At 47.1% G+C, this 16,225-nt stretch overlaps 1 protein-coding gene across 1 annotated transcript in view; it reads right to left on the reverse strand.

Moving 5' to 3' along the window:
- Nucleotides 1–16,225, reverse strand: part of LOC137342497 (adhesion G protein-coupled receptor B2-like) — a 697,882-nt gene that overhangs the window by 247,877 nt on the left and 433,780 nt on the right. Inside the window, exons 12-13 of the mRNA XM_068006399.1 lie at nucleotides 12,822–12,930; nucleotides 11,557–11,703 (exon numbers count right to left, since the gene is read on the reverse strand). Coding sequence (XP_067862500.1) covers nucleotides 11,557–11,703; nucleotides 12,822–12,930 — 256 coding nt within the window. The remainder of the gene's footprint in view (nucleotides 1–11,556; nucleotides 11,704–12,821; nucleotides 12,931–16,225) is intronic.

The following is a 16,225-nucleotide window of genomic DNA, read 5'->3' on the forward strand; positions in this document are numbered from 1 at the left end:
CAACATCAGGCAACGCATACATGCCCGTTGAAGTCTCGCTACCTCTGCGGGAATTCCAGAAGGAAAGTGATGATGATTCTTAAATAGTTGTCAGATTCAGCAGTCTCTGACTGACAATCATAAGCATTCTTTTGTCATGCTGAGAAAGATTGCACAAAATTGTCAAAAAGGAAAGGCTACAGGAGGAGAGACAGCAGCAAGAGGAAGCAAAGCAAATCCTGGGAACTCTGCAGCTAATGCTGTAGGGGAGAGAGAAGTGGGAGAGCCTGCAGACACAAAAGGTTTGTGCTGACTAAGTGCTAATGGTCAAATGTTCAGAAATTATTTCTTTTTTTTGAGGCTTATGCTCTGAGGAGACCCTTACATGACCCTAACAAGAAAGAAAAAAATGGACAGCAGGAAACTCACATTTTTCATTCTTCTTATCTCAACAGAAGCTGGAAAGATGCTGCAAAGAGGGAAAAGGAAACCAAAGCCAGAGCCTTGAACATATGGCAATGTCAGAGGAAATTGGGCCACTCCATCAGAAGAATTGACATAGAGTGATATGAGGAATATTGGTGACTATGTAGTCTGGTATTGGGTCTATGTGATTGCTGATCTTGCTTAGCCATGAATCCACTATGTGTTTCTCCATATTTTTTTTAAATCAAAAGCACTGACTGACCAAAGCACTGACCAAAATAATATTGATAAAATTGAGCAAAGAGGGGATATAATGATGATAGAGAAGTTGTAGACTGGAGGGAAGAAATGGATTGACTATCAGAAAACAATCTAGGTGTGTAAGAGTTAAAAGTTGATGATGAAATAATAAATGTTTGGCATGAAGGAGGAAACAGATTGCTCGAGCAAAAAAGGTCTGGAAGTTTTACAGGGTCAGTGAAGATGGTGAAGCCAAGAGTGCCAACAGATGAAGACAGACAATGGGTGAAGCCATCAAAGGTAAGAGATAGTAACTGTTGGTTAACTTTGCGAGACATGAAGAAATTGCATTTTCAAAAATTTGTAAGAAATATTACTTCCACTCTCTTGCTGCAGGGTGTGGAGGAGATCAAGGTGTAAGGATTCAAGCACTGCACTATGATAGGAATGGGGAACGTGTGCATGGTTAACATACAATGTGAAGGAAATTGATTAATGTAGAATAGAACCATCAGCAAAAGTGTGGAAAAGATTGGATGTTGAGTGGAGAAGCTTGTTGATATGAAGAAGTAATAAGGTAAGAGAGAGGATAGGACCCTGGGGAACCCCTACGTTAATGGAAAAAGAATTAGTCAATAAGACATGAACTACAGCACAGATAGAGTGATTTGAGAGGAAACTAGATAGTATGGGGTAAATTTTCATCTTCACCGCATGGGCGGTAATCTGATGGAGCAGATAACCCACCCATTATAGAATCTGCCTGATTTTCATTCCATTGCTGGCAAGGGACCTAATGTAGTGGCTGCTGATGGGGCAGAAAAACACAGTTAACATTCTTTTCAATAAAGGCACATTTAAACAGCTCTAACACTAGTTTTACAGAGGCTGCAAGCAGAGCTGAAACAGACTGGATGCCTACATTCATATGCAGAATGTTTATGAGAGACAGCAGATAGCAGGTACGACTGAGCTGAGATGCAGTGCCTGATCTGATGGAAGGAAAGAGAAGAGCATAGTAGAAAAGTATCTGTTACTTCACTGGCACAGGCAGAAAGATAAAAAAGAGTAAGTGTAGCTATTGGACCAAGTAAAAAAAAACACAAACAATTCTCAAAGACTCATATAACTTATATAATACCTGGCTGACTTATAGTCACAAACAAGGCATGACTGGTTTACAGTGTGATTTGTTGCAGAGTATTCTACAAGATGCAAATGTGAATTTGTGATCGTAAGATCCCCATGATGAGGTAAGAGATAGAATTGTAAGAGTTAACATTGGAGGTGAGGAAAAGGGAGTTCAGGGATATGGTAAGCTGACTGATAAATTGTTCAAGGTCATTCAGGTTAGCACAGCACTTGGCATTAGTGCTGGCCTGATCAGTAGAAGAAGAGAAACTGAACCATTGCTGATGGTGAACACTGAAGTTGCCAAGAATGCTGATTTCAGTAAAAGAAAAGTAAGAGTTGACAGACTGAGTTTTCTTTGAATATAATTGAAAGATTCAGGAGATTATTCAAGTGTAGGACAGCAATAAAGACACCAGATCAATTTAATATAAGAGAAAAAAAACTTGAAAAAGACGGAAAGTTGAAACTGTGCTCAAATGTATGATGTGAATAGGGAAAGTCAAAGAAATAACAAAGAATCCTTCACACATAGAGACTGAATAATGCTGAAACACTATACTTTGATCCTAAGCAGCTAGGGTTGAATCTGCTGAGACTGATGGGATGAAAGCTATTTCTCTGCGATGCCTGCAAGGCTACTAACCCAAGGTGAGTTTTGGACAGCCTTAGCCTGGTTCTTAGTGGATATGAGTCAAGTGCACAAAACAATCCATAAATCAGCAGTCCACACATGTACGATTCCAGCAGGGTTGCTGGATAGAGATCAGTCAGGGGGGTAATTTTAACTTTGGGCGATGGTGTAAAATGGGCGATATCAAATTAGCCGCCCATTATACACCCCACCCGTTTTACACCCGGCCCGTTACACACTCCACCCGTTATACACCCTGCTCATTATACACCCCGCCCGTTTTACACCCCGCCCATTGCACATCCCGCCTGTTATACACCCTGCCCGTTATACACCCCGCACATTGCACACCCCGCCCATTGCACATCCCGCCTGTTATATACCCTGCCCGTTATACACCCCGCCCATTGCACACCCCGCCCATTGCACATCCCGCCTGTTATACACCCTGCCCGTTATACACCCCGCCCATTGCACACCCCGCCCATTGCACATCCCACCTGTTATATACCCTGCCCGTTATACACCCCGCCCATTGCACACCCCGCCCATTGCACATCCCGCCTGTTATACACCCTGCCCGTTATACACACCGCCCATTGCACACTCTGCCCATTGCACACCCCGCCCATTGCACATCCCGCCTGTTATACACCCTGCCCGTTATACACCCCGCCCATTGCACACCCCGCCCATTGCACATCCCACCTGTTATATACCCTGCCCGTTATACACCCCGCCCATTGCACACCCCGCCCATTGCACATCCCACCTGTTATATACCCTGCCCGTTATACACCCCGCCCATTGCACACCCCGCCCATTGCACATCCCGCCTGTTATACACCCCGCCCGTTATACACCCCGCCCATTGCACATCCCACCTGTTATATACCCTGCCCGTTATACACCCCGCCCATTGCACACCCCGCCCATTGCACATCCCGCCTGTTATACACCCTGCCCGTTATACACCCCGCCCATTGCACACTCCGCCCATTGCACACCCCGCCCATTGCACATCCCGCCTGTTATACACCCTGCCCGTTATACACCCGGCCCGTTATACACCCCGCCCATTGCACACCCCGCCCATTGCACATCCCACCTGTTATATACCCTGCCCGTTATACACCCCGCCCATTGCACATCCCGCCTGTTATACACCCTGCCCGTTATACACCCCGCCCATTGCACACCCCGCCCATTGCACATCCCACCTGTTATATACCCTGCCCGTTATACACCCCGCCCATTGCACACCCCGCCCATTGCACATCCCGCCCATTGCACATCCCGCCTGTTATACACCCTGCCCGTTATACACCCGGCCCGTTATACACCCCGCCCGTTATACATCCCGCCCATTGCACACCCCGCCCGTTGTACATCCCACCCACTATACACCCCGTCCATTACACACCCCGCCCGGTTTTCATTTCCACTGAAGTTAACAAAACGAAAAATTGGGCAGGGCGTGTAAAGGGCGTCCAATTCGATATCGCCCATTTTACACTATCACCCAAAGTTAAAATGGCCCCCCAGGAGTGATAACTCCGAATGATTTTCCTCTCTCTAATCCAGGGCAACTGAAGCTAATTGCGGTGCCCCTAAGGTTGCCCCGGCTGAGATATGCCAACAGAAGAGTATGTTCTTTTGAGGATGGAGCTAAAGCATAGTGAAGGGTCAGAGTAGGGGCATTTTTATCGTGCACCTAACCCATCCTGAAGTTGACATAGACGTTAACATTGCAGTAAAGTGTTCTGGTCCTCTCTACTGACACTCCACACCTTAATGAGAGCTAAATTCATTCACAATTTTAAAAAGAAATTAATTTTAAAATGTCTTGAATGGATGGACCTCTTGTGGGCCACAGAGCAATTACATGTCTCATTCACCTTCTCCTCACAATTAAGAAGTACAGGCAATAAGTTCCACTTTCCAAAAGCATAAAGCAACAGAGTCAGCAACAAAAAGTGATGCTGATGATCCTTATTAATCTGGAGCACCATGACATAAGTTTTCAAACGGAGGGAGGGGCCCTGTAACCTTAGGGGTCGGTAAGGTCATTAGATTTATATCTGTCTGTCATCATATTTCTGCATTTTTCTATATTTGTTGGCTGACCAGCAAATTCTTCTAGTTAGTGTGTGTTGATGAAAAAATATTTTCTGCAATGATCGCTCTATTTTCCATTATGCAACTGACATTATCGTTTGGTAGTTAGGACAGGGGATCCCAAAAGTGTGTCGATATTTGGAGGGGTTTCCTAGAAGTGTGTCGATATTTGGAGGGGTTTCCTAGAAGTGTGTCGATATTTGGAGGGGTTTCCCAGCAGTGTGTTGATATTTGGAGGGGTTTCCCAGCAGTGTGTTGATATTTGGAGGGGTTTCCCAGAAGTGTGTCTATATTTGGAGGGGTTTCCCAGCAGTGTGTTGATATTTGGAGGGGTTTCCCAGCAGTGTGTTGATATTTGGAGGGGTTTCCCAGAAGTGTGTCTATATTTGGAGGGGTTTCCCACAAGTGTGTCTATATTTGGAGGGGTTTCCCAGCAGTGTGTTGATATTTGGAGGGTTTCCCAGAAGTGTGTCTATATTTGGAGGGGTTTCCTAGAAGTGTGTCGATATTTGGAGGGGTTTCCCAGAAGTGTGTCGATATTTGAAGGGGTTTCCCAGCAGTGTGTCTATATTTGGAGGGGTTTCCCAGCAGTGTGTTGATATTTGGAGGGTTTCCCAGAAGTGTGTCTATATTTGGAGGGGTTTCCTAGAAGTGTGTCGATATTTGGAGGGGTTTCCCAGAAGTGTGTCGATATTTGAAGGGGTTTCCCAGCAGTGCGTCTATATTTGGAGGGGTTTCCCAGCAGTGTGTTGATATTTGGAGGGTTTCCCAGAAGTGTGTCTATATTTGGAGGGGTTTCCTAGAAGTGTGTCGATATTTGGAGGGGTTTCCCAGAAGTGTGTCGATATTTGAAGGGGTTTCCCAGCAGTGCGTCTATATTTGGAGGGGTTTCCCAGCAGTGTGTTGATATTTGGAGGGTTTCCCAGAAGTGTGTCTATATTTGGAGGGGTTTCCTAGAAGTGTGTCGATATTTGGAGGGGTTTCCCACAAGTGTGTCTATATTTGGAGGGGTTTCCCAGCAGTGTGTTGATATTTGGAGGGTTTCCCAGAAGTGTGTCTATATTTGGAGGGGTTTCCTAGAAGTGTGTCGATATTTGGAGGGGTTTCCCAGAAGTGTGTCGATATTTGAAGGGGTTTCCCACAAGTGTGTCTATATTTGGAGGGGTTTCCCAGCAGTGTGTTGATATTTGGAGGGTTTCCCAGAAGTGTGTCTATATTTGGAGGGGTTTCCTAGAAGTGTGTCGATATTTGGAGGGGTTTCCCAGCAGTGTGTTGATTTGTGGAGGGGTTTCCCAGCAGTGTGTTGATATTTGGAGGGGTTTCCCAGAAGTGTGTTGATATTTGGAGGGGTTTCCCAGCAGTGTGTTGATTTGTGGAGGGGTTTCCCAGCAGTGCGTCTATATTTGGAGGGGTTTCCCAGCAGTGCGTTGATATTTGGAGGGGTTTCCCAGCAGTGTGTTGATATTTGGAGGGGTTTCCCAGCAGTGTGTTGATATTTGGAGGGGTTTCCCAGCAGTGCGTCTATATTTGGAGGGGTTTCCCAGCAGTGTGTTGATATTTGGAGGGGTTTCCCAGCAGTGTGTTGATATTTGGAGGGGTTTCCCAGCAGTGTGTCGATATTTGGAGGGGTTTCCCAGAAGTGCGTCTATATTTGGAGGGGTTTCCCAGCAGTGTGTTGATATTTGGAGGGGTTTCCCAGCAGTGTGTCGATATTTGGAGGGGTTTCCCAGCAGTGTGTTGATATTTGGAGGGGTTTCCCAGCAGTGTGTTGATATTTGGAGGGGTTTCCCAGAAGTGCGTCTATATTTGGAGGGGTTTCCCAGCAGTGTGTTGATATTTGGAGGGGTTTCCCAGAAGTGCGTCTATATTTGGAGGGGTTTCCCAGCAGTGTGTTGATATTTGGAGGGGTTTCCCAGCAGTGTGTCGATATTTGGAGGGGTTTCCCAGAAGTGCGTCTATATTTGGAGGGGCTTCCCAGCAGTGTGTTGATATTTGGAGGGGTTTCCCAGCAGTGTGTTGATATTTGGAGGGGTTTCCCAGAAGTGCGTCTATATTTGGAGGGGTTTCCCAGCAGTGTGTTGATATTTGGAGGGGTTTCCCAGCAGTGTGTTGATATTTGGAGGGGTTTCCCAGCAGTGTGTCGATATTTGGAGGGGTTTCCCAGCAGTGTGTTGATATTTGGAGGGGTTTCCCAGCAGTGTGTCGATATTTGGAGGGGTTTCCCAGAAGTGCGTCTATATTTGGAGGGGTTTCCCAGCAGTGTGTTGATATTTGGAGGGGTTTCCCAGCAGTGTGTTGATATTTGGAGGGGTTTCCCAGCAGTGTGTCGATATTTGGAGGGGTTTCCCAGCAGTGTGTTGATATTTGGAGGGGTTTCCCAGCAGTGCGTCTATATTTGGAGGGGTTTCCCAGCAGTGTGTTGATATTCGGAGGGGTTTCCCAGCAGTGTGTTGATATTTGGAGGGGTTTCCCAGCAGTGTGTTGATATTTGGAGGGGTTTCCCAGCAGTGTGTCGATATTTGGAGAGGTTTCCCAGCAGTGTGTTGATATTTGGAGGGGTTTCCCAGCAGTGTGTTGATATTTGGAGGGGTTTCCCAGCAGTGTGTTGATATTTGGAGGGGTTTCCCAGCAGTGTGGTGATTTTTGGAGGGGTTTCCCAGCAGTGTGTCGATATTTGGAGGGGTTTCCCAGCAGTGTGTTGATATTCGGAGGGGTTTCCCAGCAGTGTGTTGATATTTGGAGGGGTTTCCCAGCAGTGTGTTGATTTTTGGAGGGGTTTCCCAGAAGTGTGTTGATATTTGGAGGGGTTTCCTAGAAGTGTGTCGATATTTATAGAATCATAGAATCATAGAATCATAGAAGTTACAACATGGAAACAGGCCCTTCGGCCCAACATGTCCATGTCGCCCAGTTTATACCACTAAGCTAGTCCCAATTGCCTGCACTTGGCCCATATCCCTCGATACCCATCTTCCCCATGTAACTGTCCAAATGCTTTTTAAAAGACAAAATTGTACCCGCCTCTACTACTGCCTCTGGCAGCTCGTTCCAGACACTCACCACCCTTTGAGTGAAAAAATTGCCCCTCTGGATCCTTTTGTATCTCTCCCCTCTCACCTTAAATCTGTGCCCCCTCGTTATAGACTCCCCTACCTTTGGGAAAAGATTTTGACTATCGACCTTATCTATGCCCCTCATTATTTTATAGACTTCTATAAGATCACCCCTTAACCTCCTACTCTCCAGGGAATAAAGTCCCAGTCTGTCTAACCTCTCCCTGTAAGTCAAACCATCAAGTCCCGGTAGCATCCTAGTAAATCTTTTCTGCACTCTTTCTAGTTTAATAATATCCTTTCTATAATAGGGTGACCAGAACTGTACACAGTACTCCAAGTGTGGCCTCACCAATGCCCTGTACAACTTCAACAAGACATCCCAACTCCTGCATTCAATGTTCTGACCAATGAAACCAAGCATGCTGAATGCCTTCTTCACCACCCTATCCACCTGTGACTCCACTTTCAAGGAGCTATGAATCTGTACTCCTAGATCTCTTTGTTCTATAACTCTCCCCAACGCCCTACCATTAACGGAGTAGGTCCTGGCCCGATTCGATCCACCAAAATGCATCACCTCACATTTATCTAAATTAAACTCCATCTGCCATTCGTCGGCCCACTGGCCCAATTTATCAAGATCCCGTTGCAATCCTAGATAACCTTCTTCACTGTCCACAATGCCACCAATTTTGGTGTCATCTGCAAACTTACTAACCATGCCTCCTAAATTCTCATCCAAATCATTAATATAAATAACAAATAACAGCGGACCCAGCACCGATCCCTGAGGCACACCGCTGGACACAGGCATCCAGTTTGAAAAACAACCCTCGACAACCACCCTCTGTCTTCTGTCGTCAAGCCAATTTTGTATCCAATTGGCTACCTCACCTTGGATCCCATGAGATTTAACCTTATGTAACAACCTACCATGCGGTACCTTGTCAAATGCTTTGCTGAAGTCCATGTAGACCACGTCTACTGCACAGCCCTCATCTATCTTCTTGGTTACGCACAGCCCTCATCTATCTTCTTTGGAGGGGTTTCCCACAAGTGTGTCTATATTTGGATGGGTTTCCCAGCAGTGTGTTGATATTTGGAGGGTTTCCCAGAAGTGTGTCTATATTTGGAGGGGTTTCCTAGAAGTGTGTCGATATTTGGAGGGGTTTCCCAGAAGTGTGTCGATATTTGAAGGGGTTTCCCACAAGTGTGTCTATATTTGGAGGGGTTTCCCAGCAGTGTGTTGATATTTGGAGGGTTTCCCAGAAGTGTGTCTATATTTGGAGGGGTTTCCTAGAAGTGTGTCGATATTTGGAGGGGTTTCCCAGCAGTGTGTTGATTTGTGGAGGGGTTTCCCAGCAGTGTGTTGATATTTGGAGGGGTTTCCCAGAAGTGTGTTGATATTTGGAGGGGTTTCCCAGCAGTGTGTTGATTTGTGGAGGGGTTTCCCAGCAGTGCGTCTATATTTGGAGGGGTTTCCCAGCAGTGCGTTGATATTTGGAGGGGTTTCCCAGCAGTGTGTTGATATTTGGAGGGGTTTCCCAGCAGTGTGTTGATATTTGGAGGGGTTTCCCAGCAGTGCGTCTATATTTGGAGGGGTTTCCCAGCAGTGTGTTGATATTTGGAGGGGTTTCCCAGCAGTGTGTTGATATTTGGAGGGGTTTCCCAGCAGTGTGTTGATATTTGGAGGGGTTTCCCAGCAGTGTGTTGATATTTGGAGGGGTTTCCCAGCAGTGTGTCGATATTTGGAGGGGTTTCCCAGCAGTGTGTTGATATTTGGAGGGGTTTCCCAGCAGTGTGTTGATATTTGGAGGGGTTTCCCAGCAGTGTGTTGATATTTGGAGGGGTTTCCCAGCAGTGTGTTGATATTTGGAGGGGTTTCCCAGCAGTGTGTCGATATTTGGAGGGGTTTCCCAGCAGTGTGTTGATATTTGGAGGGGTTTCCCAGCAGTGTGTCGATATTTGGAGGGGTTTCCCAGCAGTGTGTTGATTTTTGGAGGGGTTTCCCAGCAGTGTGTCGATATTTGGAGGGGTTTCCCAGAAGTGCGTCTATATTTGGAGGGGTTTCCCAGCAGTGTGTTGATATTTGGAGGGGTTTCCCAGCAGTGTGTTGATATTTGGAGGGGTTTCCCAGCAGTGTGTCGATATTTGGAGGGGTTTCCCAGCAGTGTGTTGATATTTGGAGGGGTTTCCCAGCAGTGCGTCTATATTTGGAGGGGTTTCCCAGCAGTGTGTTGATATTTGGAGGGGTTTCCCAGCAGTGTGTTGATTTGTGGAGGGGTTTCCCAGCAGTGTGTCGATATTTGGAGAGGTTTCCCAGCAGTGTGTTGATATTTGGAGGGGTTTCCCAGCAGTGTGTTGATATTTGGAGGGGTTTCCCAGCAGTGTGTTGATATTTGGAGGGGTTTCCCAGCAGTGTGTTGATTTTTGGAGGGGTTTCCCAGCAGTGTGTCGATATTTGGAGGGGTTTCCCAGCAGTGTGTTGATATTCGGAGGGGTTTCCCAGCAGTGTGTTGATATTTGGAGGGGTTTCCCAGCAGTGTGTTGATTTTTGGAGGGGTTTCCCAGAAGTGTGTTGATATTTGGAGGGGTTTCCCAGCAGAGTGTTGATAATCACCTCCCTCTCACTATCTTAAAGTTCTTGAATAATAGTAACACAGAGCTCTTCACAACTCTGCCTTAACTTGCAAGTATTCCTTCACATACATCCTTAAATACTTTCATCCCACTAAAAGCCTCACATGTAATTGCTTGGTTTATGCATGTTTCTCCACCTCCATTATGGTCTGCATAGTGACACCTGGGTTTGACTATATGTCTTTCTCACTTTTTGAATTATTTTTAAATTAGAAGACTGTCCATACACCACAGAGATTGGTAACAGGTTGGAGCCCAAAACTCTGTCCTCTCCCGCCCTGTGAGGAGGGTGACCACAGAGGGAGTCAGAGACGGGGAAGTAGGAGGGCAGGTGGCAGCTGCAGGTTCATCATGGCATTCTGCTTCTCTTTTATCTCATTCTCTTGCACCCTCCATTAACTGTCAGCAAACTATATGGTGAAATCTTCACATCACTCCTTCCATTGAAAGTGAACACTAATCCTCAGCATCCCACTGTAACCTCTCCTTCTTTTCCTCCTCCAGATGTTTTTGAGGAAGAAGTACCTTCCAGCCTTGCCAGCACTTCATTACTGACACAGTCAACGTTCCTTCCACCCAAACACCATGCCAGAGGCATCCATCCGTGGAGTGGGGCATTAGAGAATGAGATGGAGAGGACTGTACTGGGTGAAGTATGCAGCATGAGTGGGCAGGAGCAACTCGAGTTGAAATATGAGTAGATTTTGCTGACTGAAGGGTCGGCCCATTGTTGAAGAGCTTAGTGACCCAGATTTCATGGGTCCTGATTTAAAAGAAGGTTACTACCAGAGCACCAAATCCACGTATGGGCAATGGGGATGTCCCAAAGCACTTTACAGCTGACAGATTACTTTTGAAACATAGTTACAGTTGTTACATAGGCAAAGGCAACAGCCAATTTGCATGTAGCAAAGTCCCACAAACAACAAATGAATGAATGACCAGATAATCTGCTTTGCTGACAGTCACTGTGGTATAACTACGGCAGGAACTATATTGTGCTTGTACACACTAACTACAATACTGATGTGTGACACACAGGAACAGTATCATAAATGTATCCATGTACTAAAGTGGACACACTCTGGAAGCATACTCTCACCTGATTCTAATGTGGGACACATCACAGGGCAGTGCCTCTGACACTAATGTTTCTCCACAGGTTAATGTGGAAGAAGTCTCATGAAACAGACTGATTAATAAAAGGATGGAAGGTTTCAACTGATTCAGGTGCCCATAGAGTTCTGAGAGGCAGGGACGAGGCTAGGCTCGTCAGCCCATGGCAGTGTAGTAACAACTATATTGGTTCGCAACAGCAAGAATTACAGGTACCTGAAGAAGAAAGCATGAAAACTTCTTTTGGAATATAAAGTTTGTCTTCTGAGTTTCTGGCCCAATCCTTCATTCCTCTCCTGCCTTTCATCGGGAAGCTGATATCACTCGACACAGCGGACACAGGCTCTCGTTGAATACTAGTCACTGAAAAGAGGGGAAAAATGATTGCTCCAATCATATTTGTTGACGTTATATTATTTGGCATCACAGATCCCATTTTACACAATGTAAGTATAAACTTATCAATTAATCAATGTCCGTGTAGCCTCCACTGATGACTCAGCATGTAACACCCATACAGAACAGTAAGTCCCAACTTTGATTCCTAGCCTGTGCTAAGTTTACTGACCTCTGCCAGGCAGCAGTTGGAGTGCTACCATCAGCCACAGTACCCCTGGAATGGGGAACAGAAGAGTACCAAGACTTCCCACTGCCAATAGCTACCTATTGACCTCTGCTAGAAAGCGCAACAAGTAAAAACAGGATTGCAATCAGCAGTGATACCGTCTGTGGTCAAATTGCCTGCCAACAGTTACTATCGAGGGCTACACATAAGGAATGGCCACTTGGGCAAGGTATGGAGTGACGCTGGTGCCCAAGGAACTGAATGCTATCAGGGGAGGAAGAAGAAAACTGAGGAAGTCAAACCTAAAAATAATTAAAAGCAAAAGCAGAAAAGTGTGTGGAGGTGGGGGTGGGGAGGTTGGTTTCCCTAAAATCAGTGGGTGAACTGATCTGTGTGTGGTAAGGTGATACAACCTCATCCATAGACAGGAATTGGTGGGTGAACTGATCAGTGTGTGAGAGAGGGTGATACAATCTCATCCATAGACAGGAATTGTTGGGTGAACTGATCAGTGTGTGAGAGAGGGTGATACAATCTCATCCATAGACAGGAATTGGTGGGTGAACTGATCAGTGTGTGAGAGAGGGTGATACAATCTCATCCATAGACAGGAATTGATGGGTGAACTGATCAGTGTGTGAGAGAGGGTGATACAATCTCATCCATAGACAGGAATTGATGGGTGAACTGATCAGTGTGTGAGAGAGGGTGATACAATCTCATCCATAGACAGGTATTGGTGGGTGAACTGATCAGTGTGTGAGAGAGGGTGATACAATCTCATCCATAGACAGGAATTGGTGGGTATCTACTTATTTTGTCCCTACAAAATCACAGTGGTCTGAAAATTACACTGGACATTCCCATTTATTTCAATGCCTCAGAAAAACAAATCCCTTACTACTTCTAAACTTACCGAGATTATCTGTCACTATAAGGGCACTCTGAAACACCTTCAGTCCATGTCCCACAATATGGATGAAATCTTCAACCACCCGCATTAAGTAGGCTGAGCCAGGTGCAACCTGTGTGGATTGAATCACTGTTATTGCATTATTAGTATTACAGCGATGAAATACAAAAACTCTCCCATTGAACAAAGCATTATTCCAACTGTAACAGTTGTTCTAGTGTAATTCATTATTCATGACCACATGAAAGTGCAGGGAGTTGTAATCCAGGACTAGTAGCTTGTTTGAAATGTAGAACATAGGTTGAGTTTTTAATTGAAGCCAATTCATTACTGACAGTGCACTGTAGCATTTACAATGATATGGGTTCTGATGGAGTTAGATGCAACTCCATGGGGAGTAAGAAGCATCACCTCTCTGGTCGCTGAACAACATTGGTTCCTGGTCCAGCAAAGCTTCAAATTTAAAATCCTCATCCTGGTGATCAAATCCCTCCATTGCCTTGCTCCTCCCTATCTCTGTAACCTCCTCCAGCCTTACAACCCTCAGAGAACTCTGCGTTCCTCTGATTCTGATCCCAGATTTCCTTTGCCCCTCCAATGGCAGCTGTGCCTTCAGCTACCTAGGCCCTAAGTTTTGGAATTCCCTTCCTAAACCTTTCCGTCTCTTTACCTCTCCCTCCTCCTTCAAGCCGCTCCTCAAAACCTACCTTTTTGACCACGCTTTTGGTCACTCGTCCTAATATCTCCCCATGTATCAAATTTTGTTTAAACACTCCTGTAAAGGCACTATATAAATGCAAGTTGTGGTTGTTGTAGGGCAGAGGCTTGGGGAATCTGTGATAGCTCAGGGGTTCAATTACAGCTTGGGGGGCTCAGAGAAAGCCGATGGAGGTGAGGCAGCTCAGTGGGATTTGGGGACAGCTTAGGAGGTGGGGTGGGGGGGAGGGGTGGATGCTGCTCAGAGGCAGTCCAGGGGGATCAAGGACAGTTCAGAGAGGGACAGAGACCGTTCAGGAGGTCAGAGACAGTTCAGGGGGATCAGAAACAGTTCAAGGGGATGAAAGACAGTTCAAGGGGATCAGAAACTGTTCAGGGGGATCAGAGACAGTTCAGGGGGAATCAGAGAATGTTCGGGGGGTTCAGAGACAGTTCGGGGGGGGTATCAGAGACAGTTCAGGGGGAATCAGAGAATGTTCGGGGGGTTCAGAGACAGTTCGGGGGGGGGTATCAGAGACAGTTCAGGGGGATCAGAGACAGTTCGGGGGGAATCAGAGAATGTTCGGGGGGTTCAGAGACAGTTCGGGGGGGGTATCAGAGACAGTTCAGGGGGATCAGAGACAGTTCGGGGGGATCAGAGACAGTTCAGGGGGAATCAGAGAATGTTCGGGGGGTTCAGAGACAGTTCGGGGGGGGTATCAGAGACAGTTCAGGGGGATCAGAGACAGTTCAGGGGGATCAGAGAATGTTCGGGGGGATCAGAGACAGTTCGGGGGGATCAGAGACAGTTCAAGGGGATGAAAGACAGTTCAAGCGGATCAGAAACTGTTCAGGGGGATCAGAGACAGTTCAGGGGGAATCAGAGAATGTTCGGGGGGATCAGAGACAGTTCGGGGGGATCAGAGACAGTTCAGGGGGAATCAGAGAATGTTCGGGGGGTTCAGAGACAGTTCGGGGGGGGTATCAGAGTCAGTTCAGGGGGATCAGAGACAGTTCGGGGGGATCAGAGACAGTTCAGGGGGATCAGAGACAGTTCGGGGGGATCAGAGGTCATCAGGGGGATCAGAGACAGTTCGGGGGGGTGATCAGAGACAGTTCGGGGGGGGGGTATCAGAGACAGTTCGGGGGGATCAGAGACAGTTCGGGGGGATCAGAGGTCGTCAGGGGGATCAGAGACAGTTCGGGGGGTGATCAGAGACAGTTCGGGGGGATCAGAGACAGTTCAGGGGGATCAGAGGTCGTCAGGGGGATCAGAGACAGTTCGGGGGGTGATCAGAGACAGTTCGGGGGGATCAGAGAGAGTTTGGGGGGGGGTCAGAGACTGTTCAGGGGTTCAGAGTCAGTTCAGGGGGATCAGAGACAGTTCGGGGGGATCAGAGACAGTTCAGGGGGATCAGAGGTCGTCAGGGGGATCAGAGACAGTTCGGGGGGGGGATCAGAGACAGTTCGGGGGGATCAGAGAGAGTTTGGGGGGGGTCAGAGACTGTTCAGGGGTTCAGAGTCAGTTCGGTGGGTCAGAGACAGTTCAGGGGGGTCAGAGACAGTTCAGGGGAGGGTACTGAATGGCGTAGAATGGGACGATACTGAATGGGAGGATACTGAAAGGTGTAGAGGAAGTGAGGCACCTTAGAGTGCAAGTCCACGGATCCCTGAAGGTAGCGGGAAAGTAGATAAGGTGGTTAAGAAGGCGTACGGAATCCTTTCCTTTATTAGCCGAGGCATAGAATATAAGAGCAGGGAGGTTATGCTGGAACTGTATAAAACACTGGTTAGGCCACAGCTTGAGTACTGTGTACAGTTCTGGTCACTACATTATAGGAAGGATGTGATTGCACGAGAGACGGTGCAGAGGAGATTTACGAGGATGTTGCCAGGGCTGGAGAATTTTAGCTATGAGGAAAGATTGGATAGGCTGGGGTTGTTTTCCTTGAAACAGAGGAGGCTGAGGGGTGATTTGATTGAGGTGTACAAAATTATGAGGGGCCTAGATAGAGTGGATAGGAAGGACCTATTTCCCTTAGCAGAGAGGTCAATAACCAGGGGGCATAGATTTAAAGTGATTGGTAGAAGGGGAGCCGAGGAAAACTTTTTTTCACCCAAACTCACTGCCTGAGAGGGAGGTAGAGGCAGAAACCCTCAGCTCATTTAAATAGTACCTGGATGTGCACCTGAAGAGCTGTGACCTACAAGGCTACGGATCATGTGCTGGAAAGTGGGATTAGGCTGGGTGGCTCATTTTCGGCCAGTGTGGACACGATTGGTCGAATGGCCTTCTTCTTTGCCGTAAATTTTCTATGATTCTATGATTTCAAGGGGGTCAGAGACAGTTCAGGGGGGTCAGAGACAGCTCGGTGGGGTCAGAGACAGCTCAGGGGAGGGTCAGAGACAGCTCAGGGAGGAAAGGGACAGTTCAGGGAGGAAAGGGACAGTTCAGGGGGGTCAGAGATAGTTCAGGGGGTCAGAGATAGTTTGGGTGGATCAGCAACAATTCAGGGGGTGTCAGAGACAGCACAGGGGGATCAGAAACAGCTCAGCGGGCTCAGAGGCAGTTCAGGGGGTTCAGAAACCGTTCAGGTGAATTAGAGACAGCACAGGGGGGGAGGCAGAAACAGCATGGGGGGGTGTCAGAGACAGTTCAGCAGGAGTGAAAGACAGTTGATGGGATCAGAAACTGTACGGGGGGGTCAGAG

Source organism: Heptranchias perlo, chromosome 26, assembly GCF_035084215.1.
Source record: "Heptranchias perlo isolate sHepPer1 chromosome 26, sHepPer1.hap1, whole genome shotgun sequence".
Classification (NCBI taxonomy): Eukaryota; Metazoa; Chordata; class Chondrichthyes; order Hexanchiformes; family Hexanchidae; genus Heptranchias; species Heptranchias perlo.